Below are 20,902 nucleotides of genomic sequence, written 5' to 3' on the forward strand. Positions count from 1 at the left end.
ATCCTTTTCTGTGTAGTTTTCATAAGGCAGATTTTTCTAGAGAACCCTGCCAAAACCTGATGGCTGCACGAAAAAGTGGAACAAAACAATCAGTCAGTCAGTCAATCAATCAATCTGCTCCAAGACCTCTGGCACTAATAATAAGGACCATACAATAATAGTAAAATATTCATGCTAAAATACCACCAAAGAGTTATATAATATAGCTGCATAACAGATGACAAAGGTCTCCTAACATCTCTAAATACTCTATAGAAGAGCTCCATTTTAACTTGAAAGGCAGGTCTGGCCAAGAGAGGGTATATGTGCTTCCTGGACTTTTCTCTTTTACTCCCCCATCCACCCTTGCAAATGGAGCACAAGGTGATTGAGCTGGAATTGTATTTTAAGGTTTTCCTCTAAAGAATTGAAAAACTGAGGCCGGAGGGAAATTATAAATAGCATCTAATATTCAATATATAAGGTTGAAGGAATCAGAATTTGTACTGAGATTTACCATGAAGTCCCAGAATATAAGGATGTCCTTGAGGAGGAACAACGTTCATTATAATTACTTTGGTAATCCAATTCTTCTAACATATTTCCCAGGAAAAATGACACTGCATGAAATTGGTTTAAGGAAGCCACTTTTCTTAATATGCATATAATTAGGCTGACTTTAAAAAGGCATTTCTGTTCATATTGTCACAAGGTGGTTATAGGCATATTTATTAACATACCAATCTCTAAGTGAAATCTAGTTTCCAAATCTGAAAATGGTCTGATCCACTCTATGTTGATACTGCACAAAATTAATACAGAACTCCTAAAGCACCAAATAAATGAATTGTCTGCCTTTTTTTGTATTTTTCTTTCTGCCAATTATCTATAGTGCATTAAATAGAAGGTCTTAACTATGCAGGACATGCAAATATAAATTCCCCTCCTATCAGTAAAATTTTATTCTGATAGGATCATTAAAAGAATAGAAATAATTTAAATTTCACCCTATTCTATTTCTTATGCCAAATTCCATGGGGGGAAAAGCAGAAGAAAAGGAATGTTTTAGAAAAAAGATGGAATTAGAATTAATTACTTCATTTGTATTCTGTTCCCCCTTTGAAAATCTTTTTGATTGGGAAGGCCATTAAATTGCATATAGTTATTTGTTACAATTACATCATCTCTTCCATTCAAGAGTTCAAGTAGTTAAATCCTAGATAGTCTGATTCTAAGCTTGCAATTTTACATAATAATAATAATAATAATAATAATAATAATAATAATAATAATAATAATAATAATAATAATAATAATAATAATAATAAAAAAATATGTAATGGTTGCTCACTTCAGTAATTTCTGGGCAGCTTACAAAATCCAAATACATAATGAAAACAATTAAAAATATAAACAACCAACAGTCCAATTCAAAAACAACCAAAACAATAAAAACACAAGCAATTAATCCAAAGTCTAGGAACAGAGTGAGGTCTTAAGGGCTTTCCAAAATGGCAGGAGAATGGCGGTGTCCATATTTTGGGGGAGGGAATTCTTTTCCAGAGGTAGGGGGCAATGACTTAGAAAGCATGCTTCATTGGTTCCACAAGATGTTTAATTGAGGCGACCCAGAGCCCACCCACTCAGCCCAAACATAATGGGTGGGCAGAAACAGTTGGAAATGAAGCAACTCCCTCAGATAATCAGGCTCTGTGACTTAATAGATAACAACTTGTACCTTGAATTGCAATTGGAAACCTACTGGTATCCAACACAGCTTGGGACTCATGGGCATAATGAAAAGTGCCTAATAATAATAATGATGATGATAGTAATAAAGTTGGAAAGGACCTTGGAGGTCATCTAACCCAACCCCTTGCTCAGGCAGGAAACCCTACACCATTCCAGACAAATGGCTGTCTAGTCTCTTCTTAAAAACTTCCAGTGTTGGAGCATTCACAGCTTCTGGAGGCAGGTTGTTCCGCTGATTAATTGTTCTGTCAGGAAATTACTGCTCAAGTTGCAGCATTTTGAACCAGTTGAGGCTTCCAGATGGTCTTCAAAGGCAAACTCATGTAGAGCACATTGCCATAATTTAATCATGGGGTGATCAGGGCACTTATGACCATCCAAAGTGTCTAGTTGAGGAAAGGCTGCACATTTCATTATATTATTTTGTTACGTGTTATTTCTAAAATTGTATTTCTTAACTAAAAAGGCCCATTTTTTATAATTATATTTTTATCAAAAAGAAGAAAAACCTAATTTAACATTCTAATGCCATCCATATATCAGTAATGGCTATAGACCATTATGTCGAAGTATAGAATTTTATACACACAACCCACCATACAACACAAGGAATTATCCTGTCCTGAAGTGAATTGTCAAGAAAGCATCATCTAGATAATTTATTGATTTCTGAATCTGTATATACTGAACAGTGCAATACATAAACTAATGCCATCCATATATCAGTAATGGCTATAGACCATTATGTCGAAGTATAGAATTTTATACACACAACCCACCATACAACACAAGGAATTATCCTGTCCTGAAGTGAATTGTCAAGAAAGCATCATCTAGATAATTTATTGATTTCTGAATCTGTATATACTGAACAGTGCAATACATAAACATGAGATGATACACTTAATCAAAAAACAGCAAGCTCCAGCCACGTGGTAGCTTGTTCTCAAATTTAACATACAACAGAATATGTACCAACTACAGGTCTAGTGCCCAGAGAAAGCTTAATTATAGAAGCTGATTACAATGGTTTGCCAATCATATTGGAATAGTTAATTTCAAACTGCTCAAAACAAAATTGTTTCATGTTTGCTAGCAAAAACATCAGAAAGCTATCAGAAGGCTTTTTAGAGCAACAGAATATCTAATACAATCAAAATCATGATGTATTTGAATAGAATTACATGTTTCTTACCCTAAATACTATGGCACTGCACAAAAGCCTTTATATTAAAAAAAAAACACCTCCAATCTGGTCCAGTGCAGAACTGCAGAATAGACTGTTAAACCATTGCAATGGAAAATATGTGCTGTAACCTACTTGCATGTTAAGTAGAAAAAGAATATTCTTAAAAGTGCAAAACAAATCTGTAATGTTTCATTTTGGTTTATCGTATTTACTTTATCATATTTATTCATGCAAAAATCAGATCTATAGTTATACCAAGTAACTTTAAAATATAGATCAGCAAAGCACACTTAAATTTGTGAGCTAGAGATTATTTTTAAATAGAAAAATGGGAAATTATGCTTTTACTACAATATCTACTGTAATTTTATTACTCTCTCTAAAACCTGCACCTTTTAAAAGGTACAAGAGTTATGAGAACCTCAAGAATGTCTCTGTGTACTAGAAGCCTACGTGTTGAGGTTTAGAACAATAGCATTGCAGTTACATGTAAAATATGAGCAAAAAGTTAATAGAAAAATTTAAAGTTAAAATAACAAAAAACATCAGATGTATGTGGTGCAAAACAGAATGGCCTTCAGTTGCATAAGGGAAACAGTTCTGAACTGTTTTTACGGTTTTCTATTCTTTTTAAATCACTAAATCACTCACTATGTGATTCCAGAAAGTTCCCCAAATCATTGCTTGACTTCTTCAGAACTGCATGGGAATGAAGGACTTTCTCCTCTTCTACTACAGCTGTTGGAATTTACTGAAGTTTTTTTTTTCATGCAAGTTGCTAATAACTAGTAACCAACATTAAGAATCTGTGGTCTGAAAAACTAAATCCAAATATAAACTTTCTTTTTGCTACAACTGCCAACACCACATTTAATGCTGCTCCGTAAACATTGGAGCTTATTTTATGGAAACCAAGGAGGTAAAGAGAGAGGAGAATCAGCAGTAATCATCTTTCTCTTTCTTTCACAAAAGTATCTTCTGGTGAAGAGTTTTCTGTGAGCTGAGGGACAAGTAGATACACAACCAATTACTTATTTGTTCCCTAAAAATACATGTCTAATCTGCCATATCATTTCAGAGTACTCAGATAAGCAATGGCTTCCACATGGAAGTTGAAGTCCTATATAGGGAAAAAGAGACTAGAAGAAAAACACTTGTATTATTGTTTTGAAAGTTATATTAATGGGGAATCCAAATCATGTGGAAACTTTATGTATGCAGAGTTGGGAATCAAAACCATGTAACTAGAATGAAAACTTTTAATGAAAGTGAAAATATCTTAATTAGATACGCTAGACAATTTACTAAGGACCCAAACTAGAGCAGTTACAAGCAGGTAAAAGTAATCATTTTAAACAATAAGAAAAGGGACTAAATGAAGTCACTGATGATGAAGCTACTCAAACGCTTATTAGTTCATTTTGGACTCTATTAGCTGTTCATTGACAAAGATAACACCAAAATATCAGGACAACAAAAATACATCAAGCTTAAAAAAAAACATTGTACAAGAAGATCAAAATTAATTTTAAAGTAAATTGAGCCACTACTCCTTTTTTACGTCTCACAGAAATGACACACACAAGAGATCACAGAATTGGGCCAATGAGACTAGGTCAAGGACAAAACTAAGCAAAATGGAGGTTGCAGTCATCAAGGTTTTAGGCGTTTGCTAATATCACAGTAGAGCCTTACAAATATAAGTGATAACTAATCCATAATACAGAAAAAACTTCACTGAAAAACACCATGAAGTCAACTACAGCAGTAAAAGCTACAAGGTGTTACAAATTGAAAGGTCATTTAAAAGGCACTTGTTTCTCAAGAATAAGCCTTATGCCTTTTAATTCTATACTAAAATTTTATTCACAGACATCAATGTAATAATAGCTCAGCATGCATTAATCATGTATTGTAGAAATAATCTTCTACAAGCCAATATTGATTACTATATGGAGTTTGGATTAGAAACATGTTATTCTATATATTAATCGACTGCAGATTTCTGGATGACACTAATACTGCATTTAAAAATATGATTGCTGTTGATTTCTCCTATTCTGAATTTATAAGCAACAGGGAAAAATTATAGTTAAACTGACTTAGGTTTGGTGTAGTCAGAAATATTATCAGATACTGTTAATAAATTATGAGACTTTAGTGAAGACAAAAAGGTGTGGAGGACAAAATGTTAAAAAAACTAAAGCAACTTTTTCTTTTATACTCAGGAATAGTACATGTAACCTATTCAAGATAGTTAAAGTAATATATAACAATGCTTCTACTTTTTAAATTCTGTTTTCTGAAATGTTTAGTCATTCTGATGGATTGAAAGATAAAAAAGTCAAAAGAAATATCTGCTGTCTTATTAAATCATAAACAGCATTTGGAAAAAGAAAATTTTAAACAACACTCTAAGCTGTAACAGCAGCACATGAAATCTTAGAAAAAGTAACAGTCTGCAAAAAGAAATGATGAATCTATCCAAAAAATGCAAAGGAATATTTGACAAGTTGCCAAATATCTACCAAATCATCACAAAATTAAAGGAAAATATCTCCACAGCTATTAAGATCCCAAATTCAGGATCATTGTTTGGTTACTGAAAACTTCACCATAATTCAGGCAATATATATTGTTCAACCTATGCTATGCATTCTATTTTTAAAGTCGAACCATTTCTATATCCTGGTGTTCCTCTAGTTTACATAATGAGAACTCCAGAATGTGCAAGCTGATTGACTGTCTGTTAATTCTGAAATAATCCTATGGAAGTCAGAAGAAAGTACGCAATTACAAATTTATATTTCAGATATGTTCATGTTTCATATTACGCCAAACTATTAAAAAAATCTCAGATGAAAGATCAGCAATATTAAATCAAACACACAAAACAGCCATGAGTAATTTGCATTTAATCCTTTGGATTGCAACTGGATTGAACCAGACAACTGCAAATATCTAAACTGGTTTAAGGCTGACTGACATTTGCTCTGGATTTTCTCATTAGTTTTGCTTTGATTTTGCAAGACTGTATTTTGTCTTGATGTAGAATTTTATATGGAAAGCTTTAGGTAACAGCTGGAGATGCAGTTTTGGGAGTCTTGTTCACAAATCATGCAAGCAACTGAAAACAGGCTATGACAAAAATTGTAACAGGCTATGACAAAAATTGTAACATAATTGGTACATGGACTGCCTTCACTGCCTGATTGCACAAGCAGGAAAAAAGTTGCTGCTTAACCCAATCCAACTTTTACTCAACCTCAAAGAGATGAGCAAATGATGGAACTACTGTTATAAAGTGCAAGAGAGAAACCAACATCTAGCACATAAGACCAATATTATTTTAGTACTCCCATTCATCAGTTTTCATGTCCAAATAGTAAAGAATGTTCTGTGCAAGCTTCACTGCCTGTTTTCTCGATACTTTTGAACACTCATCTCCTTGAGGATCTATAGCATCAAGTGCTAGAAGCTGTTTGGTGAGGAGCTCCTCTAGCCGCATGTAGTTCTTATCAGTTCTGTTCCCATCAAAAGACAACACCTCTTGTTGAATCTGAGCCACATTTCCAAGAATATTCCAGACTGCTTTTTGTGACGGGATTTCTGTTTCTGTTTGCTCTACAAAAGTTTGTTGTTTAAGAAGTGCCTCCTTTAAGTCAGTATAGGTTATGAGGGTTTGCACTTCTATCACAGCTCGCCTCCTGGCTTCTCGGATGCAGGGATTATTGCCTGGGCTTATTTCATCTAACTGGGCGATTAACCCCTGCAGCTCTGTCTTTGACTTTAGATACAAATCTGAAGCTTTCTCTATTTTTAAAAGGGAAACTTTAACTTCTTTCATGTTCTGGCGTATTTCTTCTATTTTTATAATGGATCCATTTTGTGCCAAGTCATAAGCATAAGTGGAATCTGCTTCTTCTTCCAGATCCAGATATGTTTGCAATCTATTGATCTCTTCCACTACTTCTTTACGATAGTTTCTTATCTCTGGGTGGCCACATACATCTAAGGCATCCAGATCAGCAATCAGACCTATGAGTACACAGGATAAATGTCTGCAGGTCTCATTGTTATTTACTCCCATTAATACAGCAATAAGAGTCCCTTTTGCTTTGTTCACATCTCCTATGACAGAATTAATTTTGGAAACAGAAGGATGTGCATCACTGGACAATGGCAGGGAAGGCTGCTGCTTTGTACAACGACTTATAATTTCTTGAACAGCACATATTTTGGTCAGGGTGCGATATCTGGCTTTCCGCAGAGAAATTTTCCCTCCGGTTTTTACCTGAGTGAGTCTAAAAATTATATCCTGTAAACCTTCTTCAAATTCCTCAGTTACACAGTTGCCTCCTTTATAAAAAGCAGTGGTTTCCTGCTCCACCAATGCTTGTGCCTCGTTAAATATGGATTCTATCTCCAGCCTTTGGGGATGGTTTGCGTTCTGCTCCAGTTCCTTAAGCAGTTTCTCAGTTTCTTGGGCAGCCCTCTTTCTGGCTTGCTGAACATCACCTCTTCCTTCAGCATCCACAGAATCTATTTCAAAAAGCTGTTTAGTCAAAGTCCTTTCTAATTTCTTGTAAGCTCTATCACTGGACAAACCACTGAAGGCTACTACTTGAGATTCAAACTCTTTGACTTCTTTTTGTATTTCTTGCAGCCTTTTGATAGATGGATGTTGGTTACCCATATCCATTCTTTTTCTTCATCCAGTTTCAACAGAACTAAAAACAATGGAAATACAATAAAATGTAACAGATTGCTTGAAAATATTCTTAAAAAACCACATATGAGCAGTTGGAAGTACTCAAGAAATATTCCACTATTGTTTTATTCGAGAGACAATACAGTACAGTAACATAACATCTTTTTGAAGATATAATAGCTCTAATCTTCTTGAAAGATTGTGCCAGTTGTTTGAACTCTGGTGCATATTAATTATGCCTAACTTGGTCTACCCCTTGCCAAAAGTAAAAAGTATGAACTAAAATGTTCCAAGCAGGGTGGTTTCTTTGCCCAATCTCTTTAAATACCACAAGCAAGTCATAACAAGTGCTCATGTATTGGGGAAAAAAAAACAGTAGCAACTGCCTCCCCAAACAATATTCTTCTAGTATCAAAAGCAGATAAAATTACTAGGGACAAAAACAGACACATCTCTCATTACCCTTCTTTGGTCATCCCAGGGAAATACAAAGTTATATTTTGCTTTTCCCTCTTTTCTCCAGAAATAAAGACAGCCGTCCTCTTAATTTCAAACTGTACAAGTCCTTTAGCTACTCAGGGCGACAACGCTTTTGAGTCTGGGTCCACCGATCCCATTCTAACACTGCTAGGTATACTATAGAGCAGTGGTTCTCAACCTTTTTAATGCCGCGACCCCAACCAGTCGTAAGTCGAGGACTAAACCGGTCGTAAGTCAAGGGCTACCCAACCGATCGTAAGTCGAGGACTTTCCCTGCCCGGGAGCGCCGCGCATGCGTGGTTCCGCCCCTTGCGCCGGCTGAGGCGTAGCTGGCAAGCGGCAGAGACGGAGCAGGCCGACCACCAGCTGGCCCAGCCCAAGGGAGGTAAGGCACCCGCCGGAAAAGGGGAAAAAAAATGGCGGACAAAAAAAAAATGGCGGACAGCCTTGCTTGGCGACCCCCGTGAAATGGTCGGATCGACCCCAAATGGAGTCCCGACCCACAGGTTGAGAACCACTGCTATAGAGCGAAGCTGCAACTCTTTCGGCCCCGCCACTTATACACACACCAACCCTCCGTCCTCTTCTTACCCAGCGAGAAGCTCTTTGGGGGAAGCGAGCCCCCGTGCACAGAGCTTGATCCCCCGGCCCCCGTGTCAATCCTACATCCCTGCAGGAAGGTAGCCAGGAATCAGCCCCGAGCTCGGGCCGCTTCCCCCAGGTAGAGCGCGCGGACAACCCTCCCCGCCGTCCTCCATGCCCTCCCCCCCCCCACTCCGTGACTTCACAATGCTGCACAATCTAATTCCGCTTTGACCACCGGGGCGCTTCTCCGGGAACGGCTGGAGGGAGGGAGGGAGGAGGGGGTCGCGGGGGAGAGGCCGAGAAAGCAAACGGGTTCGGGTCCTGGAGGAGACGAGAACAGGAGAATCCGGCTCACCGAGCCCCGCCAGGCCTAAATTCGTGTTCCTGGTTCCCAAACACCCTTTATAACCAGAAGCTATTTACCGATTGGGGGGGGAAAGGAGGGAGGGGGGAGAGACCATCCGCGCCGTGACAATCTCCGGCCTCAATTCGCCACCCCCAGACGGGGCTGTTCCCAGCTGGTAGTTAAATCCATCCTTTCCTCCCCGCCGGGACTCCGTCGCCGTCAGCTACGCTACGCTTCCATAGTCGCCCGCCCCCCTGCTTCACACCTGCCAAGTAGTGCGGACGAGCCGCCTAATCTGACGCAGAGCGGGTCTTCCAGGAAGCCCGCTGCACTAAAGGGGGCTTAGACCCAGCACGACACCTCTTCGCCGCAGCCGGTTAGCAGGAACGCGCAACGCGAGGCGAACAGCCCTTTGGCCTACCCGCCTTGGGAGACCTTCTCCCCCCCCCCAACCCTTGCCTAATCCAGACTCGTCCCTCCACCGGCCCCAATAAACGAGGACTTCTACAGCAGTGTTTCTCAACCTTGACCATTTGAAGGCATGTGGACTTCAACTCCCAGAATTCCACAGCCAGCATAGCTGGCTGTGGAATTCTGGGAGTTGAAGTCCACATGCCTTCAAATGGTCAAGGTTGAGAAACACTGTTCTACAGCTTTCTTCCCTCAGCAGCCCATCTTGACCTCTGGAGAGAGAAAAAAAAAAGGCAGGCGGGCGGGCGTTAAGGGAGGACGCCGCAGACCGACGGACTCGAAAGGGCGACAATTGGGGTTGGTGTAGCGGAGCTTTCGGTCCACCCCATTGGCCGCAGGGCTCCGTTGATCCCTTCCCCTCGCTTCGATTCAGCCGGTCTCGCCAACTTCGCCGGGATGCCCGTCTCGCTGCTCTTCACCATCGCCCAGCATGCAATCTTACCAGGCCGGCTGCCTTTGCTTTTTTTTCAGTTTGAGAAGCCTGGACCCGCTTTCCCATCACCCGGGCATGTTAACTCGGCCGGTTCCTTCGCCCCGTCGGCAAGGACCGGCTGCCCAGCTTTCCCTCCTTACTCCGCAAGTCTTCTCCCCTTCGTCTTCACTCCATACTCCCCCCCCCCCACCACCACCGCCAAGACCCCACGAGTCAGGTAACTCCAGTAACGTCGTCCTCTAAGCTCCCTTCTTTCGAACCAGCGTGCGGACTTTCCATCATTCCCTCCGCGGTCCGATCCCCACGGTCGTCCTTGGGAAGCGCACAGCAGGCTGGAGCTGCCCGTAGCACCTCCGCCACACCGCGTCCCTCCCTCTCCGCTCCCTTTCTCACCTCAAGGGTGGCTCGAAAATGAGCTAGGCTGATTGCAAGACTCCAGCTCCCAGCCCAGCTCGCGCGCTCTCCCGGCGTTCCCTAACGCCGGCGCCATTTGAGGGAACGAGGAGAGCGCGCGAGAACTGACAAGGAACTCTCCCTCCCCCGCCTTTCACGACGTCGCCGTAAAGCAGTGTTTCTCAACCTTGACAATTTGAAGGCCTGTGGACTTCAACTCCCAGAATGCTGGCTGTGGAATTCTGGGAGTTGAAGTCCACATGCCTTCAAATGGTCAAGGTTGAGAAACACTGCCGTAAAGCAACGGCGCGCGTTCAGTTCTTGGAGGCTGCGAGGGGTGTTTTTATCCCTTGCCTTGGTCTGGCCTGGATGGCGATTGTCGTGAGGAGCCGAGGATTTCTATACAGCCTGAGCGGCTGCCCGAACCTAGTCTCGAGCTGCTTCGGCTGCAGGTTTTTGTCATCCTCAGTCTCCGGGGGATCTTCGCGTGGCGAAGACCCGGAGAGGCAGAGCGCGCCCTCGCCTCCCAAGAGAAAGGTAACGCGGAGGAAATAAAGGGCTAGGTATCCGGGAGCCCTGCCAAGGTTTCATGCTTCCGTTCGACTCTTTCCCAGCCAGCGTGACGAAACTGTGGGAGGGCACCGGGTAACTTTCTGCTGTCATAGAGTCGGTGGCTTGGTTCACGTAGCACAGGTTTTAACGATAATCTGATTGCTTTTGCGTGTTCTGTAAATCCAGCCAATTGTGGTTTATTCATCAAATCTTCGTAAGCAAATCACAGAAATGAAGGAAGCTGCTTGGAATTAGTAAAATGATTGTTTCTTATCCCGGACAAGGCACTGGGCATAACTTGTGCATTCTGGTATATTGTTCCTTTTGGTTTTCTTTCTGTGAAATAAAAGGATCTGCTTGCATCTTTTGTTGATGTGAGATTCCTTTTTTTTTTCATTAAACAAAAATGCTTTCTTCTGTTTAATGCACTTTTAACCACTTAGGTTGGCTTCAGTAATCAGTGCTCTGGTAGCTAACTGCTCACCTAGATTACCATTTTGCGCTTTATGTAAAGCTGATTTTCAAGACAGTTTGGAAACTGTGATAGCAAGAGAACTGCCTGGGACTGAATATTCACTTCATCATCAGCCTGACTTTAATTTAAGAAACTGATTTTAACTCCTGAATCTCTTCATATTTTGGAACTGCCTAAAGAATACTTAGACCTTTAAACCATCCTTCCCCACCTGAGGCTTGACAAGAAATGAATGGAGCACACCTACTCACTGTGAATTCTGTGGGATAGTGGATATGGCATCATAATCTAAGTTCTGCCTTCTTTTCTATATGTGTGTATAAGGGGATGATGACTTGGGTCACCACATTAAGTACATTATTCTCCCTTCTGACATCCTTCTCCACCAATGCTATTACTTGGTCCGTAGTGGTCCCTAGATCTGGAATGAGGCACATCTACTTTGTTAGCTTTTGACACTTTAATACAAATCCCCAAAACTAGGAGTAAGAGTCAATAACTATATTGCTGTTTCCATTTATCTCCAATAAAATTTTGGGTTTTTTTGACATGTTAGATTAGTTAGATTAGTCTCAAAATTACAATTTCAGAAAACTATTACAAGTTACCTGGAAAAATTATTTTGAAGGGCAGCTTATAAAACGATTTTAATATCCCCACAATTCTTCTTCTGCAGTTAAAATTACAAACAATTGCTTCAATTTATCAGCCTTACATGAACTTTACTCCTTTGTGGTATTCTGTTTTGTAGTTTATTTTCTTTTTTCTGATTCAGTTACTTCTTTATGAGGAGATCAGTTTTTCACTTGAAGTTTTCTTGTTAAAAAAAGGACCTGAAAATTACAGTGGGGATGTTCAGTAAAGCATGATATCATGGTTTTGGAACTGCACATTTGGGCTTTGGGGGGATTAAGGGCAAACTAGAGATATTAAGTCTTACAGAGACATATCACAAATACCGCAACTGTTTTCTATCAGGGAAAAAAAGGATCTATGTATGCATTGTGTGCATTGTATTTTATTTTTTTAAAAAAATTGTTCTGATTATTTCTTCATTTCACCACCTATTTGATGTTTGCTAAACTACAAGATAGACAGACATAAGATTGAATTTTGCCCAGTGTTAAATGTTATTCTTTAAAGTTTTGCTTAATCTTATCTCACCTTTATAATTGTTTGTATAGCCTGCCTCTTTTCTTTGGGCAATATAATGTTGAAATAATTTGTGATGGTTTGTATTATTAATCCCACCTCCTCTCTTTTTTTAAGGTTTCACGTTTTCAGCCACCTTCAGATTCTTGCTGTGATTGGATTGGACCTCCTGATCAGTATTCAAACCTTCGACCAGTAATATTTTATGTTCCTAAAGATGAAACTCCATTGGAAAGAAGACTGAGAGAACTTAGGCAGGAAACTCAGGCTTGGAATCAAGAATTCTGGGCAAATCAAAATTTATCATTTAGAAAGGTAGAAATATAAAACCACTAGATGGCACTGGTTGTTCATTTAAGTCTTGTAGGAAAATTCGTTTTAAAGCAATGATACTATTCAACTGTTCAATATACAATTCATGTTTTATATTTGTAATATTTTTAACTTATTTTTCATTTCTAAATTTCTCCAATGCCAATTATGAAGTCTTACTATCATAAACTTAGTTATCTGTTTACTCTAACCTAGAGCCAGTGTATTTTTTTTTGTAGGGGGAAGTATTGCTGTACAAGTGTGGTTTTTTTCTCAGTTTTAATAGTCATATCAAAATGAATAGATAGCTGCTGAATTTTTTGTTACTTAATTGTATATGTTGAAGATACCGTGTTTTCCCAAATGTAAGACCCAGCCCGAAAATAAGCCCTAGCTTGATTTTTGGGGGGTGACCTAATATAAGCCCTACCCCAAAAATAAGCCCTAGTTTGGGGCGAGGCGCATGCCTAAAAATCAAGCTAGGGCAGGAGTGGAGAGGGTGGAGCTGCCCCACACACCTCACACCCGCCTACCATTGCAGCCAGGCCTCCCATGAATCAACACCTGCCTCACCTCGCCGGCCCACTTATTCTGCAGTGCCTCCCAGCCTGCATTTCGCCGTCAGAGGCCTTTCCAGAAGGCCTCTCATGGCGAAATGCAGGCTGGGGGGTGCCACGTGCATAATTCAGGAGCTCCATTCTCAGCTGCAGCGGCATTTCTTTCGGCCGCAGAAGAAGTGGGCCAGCTGAGCAGGGCTGTCAGTGCCGCTGCCACGAGGTGAGACTGTGGGAAAGATCCGCCCCTGAAAATAAGACCTGGTGCCTCTTTTGGAGGCAAAAAAAAAGACCGGGTTTTATTTCCAGGGGAACGTAGTAAATTAAAATATTAGATGGAGTTGATTTTTCAATCATAAACTATTATGATTGATAACTGTCACTTAATAAGATGATACCAATACACTAAGAACCAATATATTATAATATTATTGAATCTTATTTCAGGAAAAAGAAGAATTTGTTTGTTCTAGACTGAAAGCCAAAGGTATACAGCCAAGAGATGAAAAAGGTTAGATCATTAGTTTTACCATTTGGCATACATTCTTAAATGATTTATGTTACTTGTGGATTTTAAATCATAGAATATAGTCTAAGTCAAATACTTATATCCCACTTTTGATCAAAGAAATCATGCATATCTGACTGTATTTAGTAAAGCTAAAATAAAAATGGCTTGGAATATTTGCTGTAGCATAGCTTTATTTCATTATAGTGTTTCTAATCCTCAAATTTCATTAGTAATTTAAAATAGATTCTATTGCAGAAAGTTCAATTTTGGAATAAGAACATTAGGCTCCTTGAGAATGAAGTTACAAGTTAGAGAGAGAACTCATGATAGGGAGTAATATAACTAAAATTTAATTACAGAGAAGCCTGGAAGAAGTCTATAATTTTCCATGAATTTGGAGTGACTCTTAGCTACAAAAGAATATTTTTATTTCTCTGCTTAGTACTATATTATTCATTTAACCCAGGCATCCCAATCCATGGCCTATAGGCCACATGCACTCCTGAACAGCTAGTAAGGCATCCCCACAAGATTGTAAACTTTTAACAGGAAGTTTGTTATTTATATACACTAACTACATTATATATTTTATTTGTGGCCCAAGACTATTTCTCTTCACTCAGTGCAGTCCAGGCAAGCCAAAAGTTTGGACAGCCATGATTTAACCAGTTATTACTAATGCTACTATTTGTAATTCATACAGCATTTCCATTTTACAAAGTTCATACAGATCTTTAATGTGAACATCCTTAAAATAATACAACTATTTTGTGGAGAGTTGTTTGTGTATAGAAGCGATAGTATGTAGCCATAAATCCATAAATATGGATATCCTGGCTTCAATTTTAATTTGATATTAAACCTGTCATAATAAATAATAAAGAAATTAACCATTAAGATTTTTTTCCTCTTATCTATAGGCTGTGATTTTATTTTCATTTCAGGTCAGAAAGCATCATTAACTGCAGAAGAGATGGCTGAATTTTACAAAGATTTCCTAAGTAAAAACTTGGAAAAAAATGTATACTATAATAGGTAAGAGATACTTTTCAGGGTAGTTTTCTTTCCTTATTTGTCAAATCAGTTCTACCCTTCTCTTTCATTGATTTCTTTAAACAATTTATTTAATAAACTTTTTGGAACTATTTCCAAATCGCCAGCTGACTTTATCTGTTTCTCTGTTGCTATTCACTCACCTACCAATCTGCACTGTACTTTCTATATTCTTAGTATTTCTTCATTGACTGCATTTCATCTAGCACAGTAGACAGTGCATCAGTCTCATATTCTACCTAACTGATCATGGAAGGCCTTGAGGCAGATACCTTGAGGCCTAAAACACTCAATTGTATTCACTGAGATTTGGAGCTAAGTGGGCATAAAATTGTAGGTTTAGAAAGTAGTAGTTTGCACACTTCCATGTAAGATGTTGCAATCCTAAATAAACTGCATTTGTCATTTAGAAACAGGATTTTAATCATTATTTGCATACAGTACAGTATTGCTACATGATATACCATATTAAGATTAAACTATATAATCCTATTCACAGTTTTAATTTAATAGGACAAAGATAGGCAATAAAAGTTATATTAAATATTGAACAGGAAACAATATAATTTATCTGGACATAGTGATACAGCACTTCACATTATTACAATACAACTCTGAACATAGTCAGAAGAAAATCCAGCTGAATTAAGCAAAGATACTTTTGAACACACATAAGTATAGCTGCTCTTTTAAACAGTTACTCTATTTTAAAAAGTATATTTCCAAGGTAGCTAACAAAATGAAAAAGCAAAACACCATTTTGAAATGAATATCCTAATTTTCTCTTTAGAAAAAATCCAGTGGTGTTTCTTGTATTAAGATAAGATAAGATAACCTTTACTGTCATTTTTATAGTGGGCACAATGGCACACATTAGTGGCTGTGTGTAAGGATGGCCAAATATTAATTATAGACTAAGTATAGTCTAATTTCTCTCTTCTCTCTCTCTCTTTAGTTTTAGCTTAATTTAAATATTGTATGCAATATTTAAAAAGATAAAATTTATCTGAGTGATAAAATCATTTATCTGTATTATCAAATTTTAATAGTACAACATTTTTGTATTAATTTAATAAATTGTTAACTTACTGTTTATCAGCTAGGGCTATGCAACACCTTCAGAAGAGGACCGTACTTTGATCTTTTGATGAATTTGTAGAGTTAGAAACTCGTTTCAGAAATAAAAGAATGTCTCTTAACCTAATTTGTATTCACTGCATTGGTATATTATTGCAGTTTATATAAGCTTTATTAAAAGAGACCTTTTTCGGACTACAGAAGCATGTTAGCCTAATAAAATAAAATAAATAAAATGGTGCTTCAAATAATGCAGCGTATGTTTTTGCACATACCCATATGCATATGGTACAGAGTAGAGTATTTTTTTAGAAAGGTACTTCCAACACTACAAATTTGTTAGGGTTCACTTGAATTATGCAAGAGAGAGAAAGGTTTTTCTAAATATTTATCTTCTTTAATATTTTTTTCAAGATGACCATGATTTTGCTATGTTCCCTTGCTTCTAAAATGTAGGGAATGGTACAAACGGAATTTTACCATCACATTCCTCATGGGACAAGTAGCATTTGAAAAAGCATGGAAGAAATTTGGACTGAAATGAAGTGCAAACTAACAGGCAGCAACATTGGGTAAATTTGATTCTTAAGTTGCAGCTTTGTCAATAGTAATAATAATAATAATAATAATAATAATAATAATAATAATAATAATAATAATAATAATAATAATAATAATAATAATAATAATAAGTTGGAAGGGCCCTTGGAAGTCATCTAGTCCAAACCCCTGCTCAGGCAAGAAACCCTATACCATTTCAGACAAATGGTTGTCCAGTCTCTTTCTTAAAGACTTCCAGTGTTGGAGCATTCATAGTTCTGGAGGCAGGTTGTTCCACTGATTAATTGTTCTAACTGTCACTGTATATTTAAACTGTATATTTAAAAATATACAACTACAAATTTATGCTTCAGAGTCATCATGCAGAGTTATCAACTACTATTTACATTTATGTCATTATACTAATTTAAAGCTAACAAATTCTAAAAAAATCACTCCAGTAGTTAAGCAGCAGCTTCTGCCCTTCTGTAGAAGAACATTCCTTTTTTGGGGGAACTTTAAATTAAATATATTGCCAATTTCACATGGCTTACTGAAAATAGTCAGAATAACACCATTTTGAAAGAAATGTCCTAATTTTCTCTTTAGATAAATCCAGCGGTGTGTTTTGTATTACTCTAGTGGCTCTATGCATTAAGATAGCATGCCCAAATATTAATTATAGACTAATTATAATCTAATTTCTCTCTTCTCTCTCTTTTTAGTTTTTTCAACCAAAGATGAAATGATGAATTGAATTTCTGTCCTAAATTACATCAAAGCATTCTGGTATATTTGTATATAGGAGCTTGTTTTTATTTATTTATTTATTTTGTTCATTCATATACCAGATGCTTCCAGCTGATAGCAATGGTTAAGAAATAGAAGTAATATATAAGACTGGTAATTTGTTAATACTGTTTCAACTATAAATAATCCAAATAATTTAATATTTTCTATGGAACTCTATCACTCATGAAGATGCCAGCATTATACTGTAATACGTGAAGACAATACTGTAATTGCATCATTTACATCATGATTAACTCAAAGTTTATAATTTAGGAATGATCCTCCTAGTAGAGACTTTTGTTGCTGAGTATGAATTGCTTTGGCCTGCATTACATTATTTAAAAATTAGTGACCAAAATAAGGGTCTACGATGTGTACCAAACATCTTGCTAAATGGCTGAAGAGTGGATGTTAACAACACATGCTATGATGAGGCATGGGGAACATCTGAAGTGGACAGGTCCAAGGATCTGAGAAGTAGACATTCCAAACCTGCCCCACAAGACACACCTAATGCCACCTTGCAACCTGCTTGGGCTGGTCCTATGACAAGGAATTATCTGGCTGCATATGAAATACTTGTACTTAAGAAGTATTGGACCTGCAGCATGGATCCCAGGAAAATATAAAGAGGATTGGGTTGACAGCACGATCCAGATGATCTCTACCAACAGTGTCCAGTCCTTTCACCTTTTTAATACATCATCAATTGCTAAATAATTGAAATATTTTAAGATGATTTTGTAATTAATGCTTCATTTAATTAAATGCAAACAACATGTCTCCATTTGGATGTATTCATTTTTTAAATCTCATACTCAATGAGTATTATTCATTCTAGATGAAGTCATCTGTGTCTGTCAATCTAGTCTTACATAAATATTACCTTTATTTATAGATTGGCACATCTAATAGATGTTTCTTTAATAGATATATGATAGATTGCATTAGTTTAATGGAAAAGCAGCCTCTATTCCACAATTCAAAATATATACAGTATGGCATGTCATATAATGATTTGCTCATGGCATTAGAGCAATTGACTCATCTATTTATTTTCAAAACAGGCTCATTGAGATCGACTTCTGGCTGAATAGAAAGGTTCTTGGTGGATTTTGCATAGATTAGTACTTCTAATGGATTCATATTGTGCATTCCTTCCACCCATGGAATGATTGCTTTTATTCACAGACAGTATATCCTCTAGTAAAGGAAACAAATAAGCAGGTGAAAGCAACTTCTATTATCCATTCCATCCCCTGAAGCCATTAGTATTGTAATAATTGGTCTGGCTAATTTCATATCTCTCTAGGGCAGATATTTAGAGGATGCCAGTAATTCCAGATGCAATGGGGGATTGTATACACAGAATGTATATGCACAGATACATCACAAAGGCAATTGGCCACAAGACAAATAAAGCCAGTACTGTACATGGCAACCTTTTCGTTAGACAATCTAAGAGTTACAGGACTGCATGTAAACTTAAGTTTCCAAAATTCTTCACTGGCACGTTAGTTTTTAAAAAAGGCTTCATTTGCTTTTTGCCCAATTATTTCCCCCCTTTTTAAACAAATTGTCTGGATGAAGAATTCTTCAACTCCTGAATCTTGCATTCTTTTATAATTCTGATCAGAGCAGCTTCTGCATTATAATTACTGAAATATATATCATATATTCAGAATTTTGTATGGATTTTTCAGAATTGATTTGCTGCTGTAATGTCCAAACCAAATAAGGGAAGTATCACTGACGTTGGCTCTCTGTAGAAATATCAAAAATAAATGTTTGTTTTCCAATTAAATGGTTTTTTTTAATGTCTAGTGTTTCTCAGTAAGATTGTGAGTTCTATGAGGAAACATTTTAGTGATGCTTATCTTGTCTATAAATTCTACATGGTGTTTAATCTGATAGGAAATGATTACTGCATTCCAAGCATGTATTTTATTTCCTGCTATTCATTGGATCTCTCCATTGAAGTATTCATTTCACTAGAATAAAAGAGGATGAGAGGCAAGAAGAGACTGATTAAGGCTAAGCTAAAAGCTCTTATGAATGTCTCAGTGTGGTTGCAGAACGAGTGTTTATATAGAGTATTTTTAATTATGTAAAAAATGAAGAGCGCCTTCATGGCATATTGTCAGTGTCTTAGTGTTTCAATTTTTATATTACCATCCTCACTTCTAATTTCTAACCCACTGGTTGTCTCATTTCTAAATAAAAAAGCAGATCTAAAAAGGATTGTGTGTGATTATTCTGTACCCCTTTCTCCCAATTTCCTGCTAATGTGAGACAACACAGATGCCATTTGGCCTCAGATATCACTTTGTTGAATCTGAAATCCCAGTAGAAGAAGATTGCTCTGTGAATCCAATTGATTCTGGTAGGGAAACAGTAATCTGCATTATTAATAATTATGGTCTGATCCAAAGAGCTTCTAAAGCAGAGGTCCCCAACCTTTTGGGCACCAGGGACCGGTTCCGTGGAGAGAGGTTTTTCCGCGGACCGGAGGGTGTGTGATTTTGTGTGCTGCCTGCATCCCACGGATGGGGCTTTGCTTGTGCGGATCGGTTGCTGACATGCCATGGCCTGATACTGGTCCACGGATCGGGGGTTGGGGACCCCTGTTCTAAAGTATATATTTCTCTTACCTGTCCACAAATACAGTGTGTACCAAGTGCTATTGTTTTTTTATTTTTTATTTGAGTACTGTTCTGAAAAAGCAGAATTGTGAGATGACTGTTGTGTACATCGATGATTTTCAAACTTGGCAACTTTAATATGTGTTGTTAGTGTGGAAAGTGTAGGACAGCCATGTCAAACTCGCGACATGGGACATCACACAATGTATCGGGACGGTTTTGCCATTGCCGGCAATGTGGGCGCGGCTTCCAGATGACACGTCCGGCCCGTGGGCCGGCAGTTTGACACCCCTAGTCTAGGAGGACTTTCTCCTAGAATTAACTAGTCAGCCCTGGTGGCTGAGGAATTCTGGGAATTGAAGTCCACACATTTTAAAGTTGCTATGCCAAGTTTCAGAAACCCTGTTGCAAATGCTGCTGTTCAGTCATGCCATGAAATCTTACTATTAGATTTTTTTTTGTGTGGTGTGTTTCAAGCTACATATCTGATAATGAAATTTCTAGAGTGAAAATAACTTGTTATAGTGTTAGTTTAATTATTGCATCAAAATCAGTAAAATCTAATTTAAAGACCAACATATTCTTGCAGCATAAAAATTTCTAAATTATATCCTCTATGTATTCTACTGTATTAACAAGCATTATTCCAATTTATTTTTTTTAACATTCAAATATTGCTTAATCAAAAAAATGTTTCTGCCTTTAAGTAACCCTGACTGAAAGGAAGATTAGATACATTATCTATCTTGTTATTAAACCCAATTCCTGAGGATGTCATCTTTTCTAGTAAATGCGTACACATGATAAATTTGTAAATGTGCATCTATATGTACTTTTATATACTAGCCAAGGTCACAACCCCCAAAAATGATGGGCAGATCAAAAAAAGTTTAATAAAAATTA

General features: G+C 37.7%; 2 protein-coding genes across 2 annotated transcripts; one reads left to right on the forward strand and one right to left on the reverse strand.

The window, feature by feature from the left end:
- Window positions 1-5,314: 5,314 nt before the first annotated feature.
- Window positions 5,315-10,443, reverse strand: BAG5 (BCL2 associated athanogene 5). The gene is made up of 2 exons (XM_015813235.1): window positions 10,340-10,443; window positions 5,315-7,650 (listed from the first exon to the last, which is right to left on the reverse strand). Exon 2 carries the CDS (start codon window positions 7,620-7,622, stop codon window positions 6,270-6,272), a length of 1,353 nt encoding a protein of 450 aa, XP_015668721.1. The 5' UTR covers window positions 7,623-7,650; window positions 10,340-10,443; the 3' UTR covers window positions 5,315-6,269.
- Window positions 10,444-10,637: 194 nt separating this feature from the next.
- On the forward strand, window positions 10,638-18,144 carry LOC107285085 (apoptogenic protein 1, mitochondrial). The gene is made up of 6 exons (XM_015813236.1): window positions 10,638-10,876; window positions 12,636-12,833; window positions 13,832-13,895; window positions 14,840-14,930; window positions 16,482-16,597; window positions 17,291-18,144. Exons 1-5 carry the CDS (start codon window positions 10,709-10,711, stop codon window positions 16,567-16,569), a joined length of 609 nt encoding a protein of 202 aa, XP_015668722.1. The 5' UTR covers window positions 10,638-10,708; the 3' UTR covers window positions 16,570-16,597; window positions 17,291-18,144.
- Window positions 18,145-20,902: the final 2,758 nt, after the last annotated feature.

Source organism: Protobothrops mucrosquamatus, unplaced genomic scaffold, assembly GCF_001527695.2.
Source record: "Protobothrops mucrosquamatus isolate PMUCROS unplaced genomic scaffold, P.Mucros_1.0 scaffold145, whole genome shotgun sequence".
In the NCBI taxonomy this organism is placed as follows: Eukaryota; Metazoa; Chordata; class Lepidosauria; order Squamata; family Viperidae; genus Protobothrops; species Protobothrops mucrosquamatus.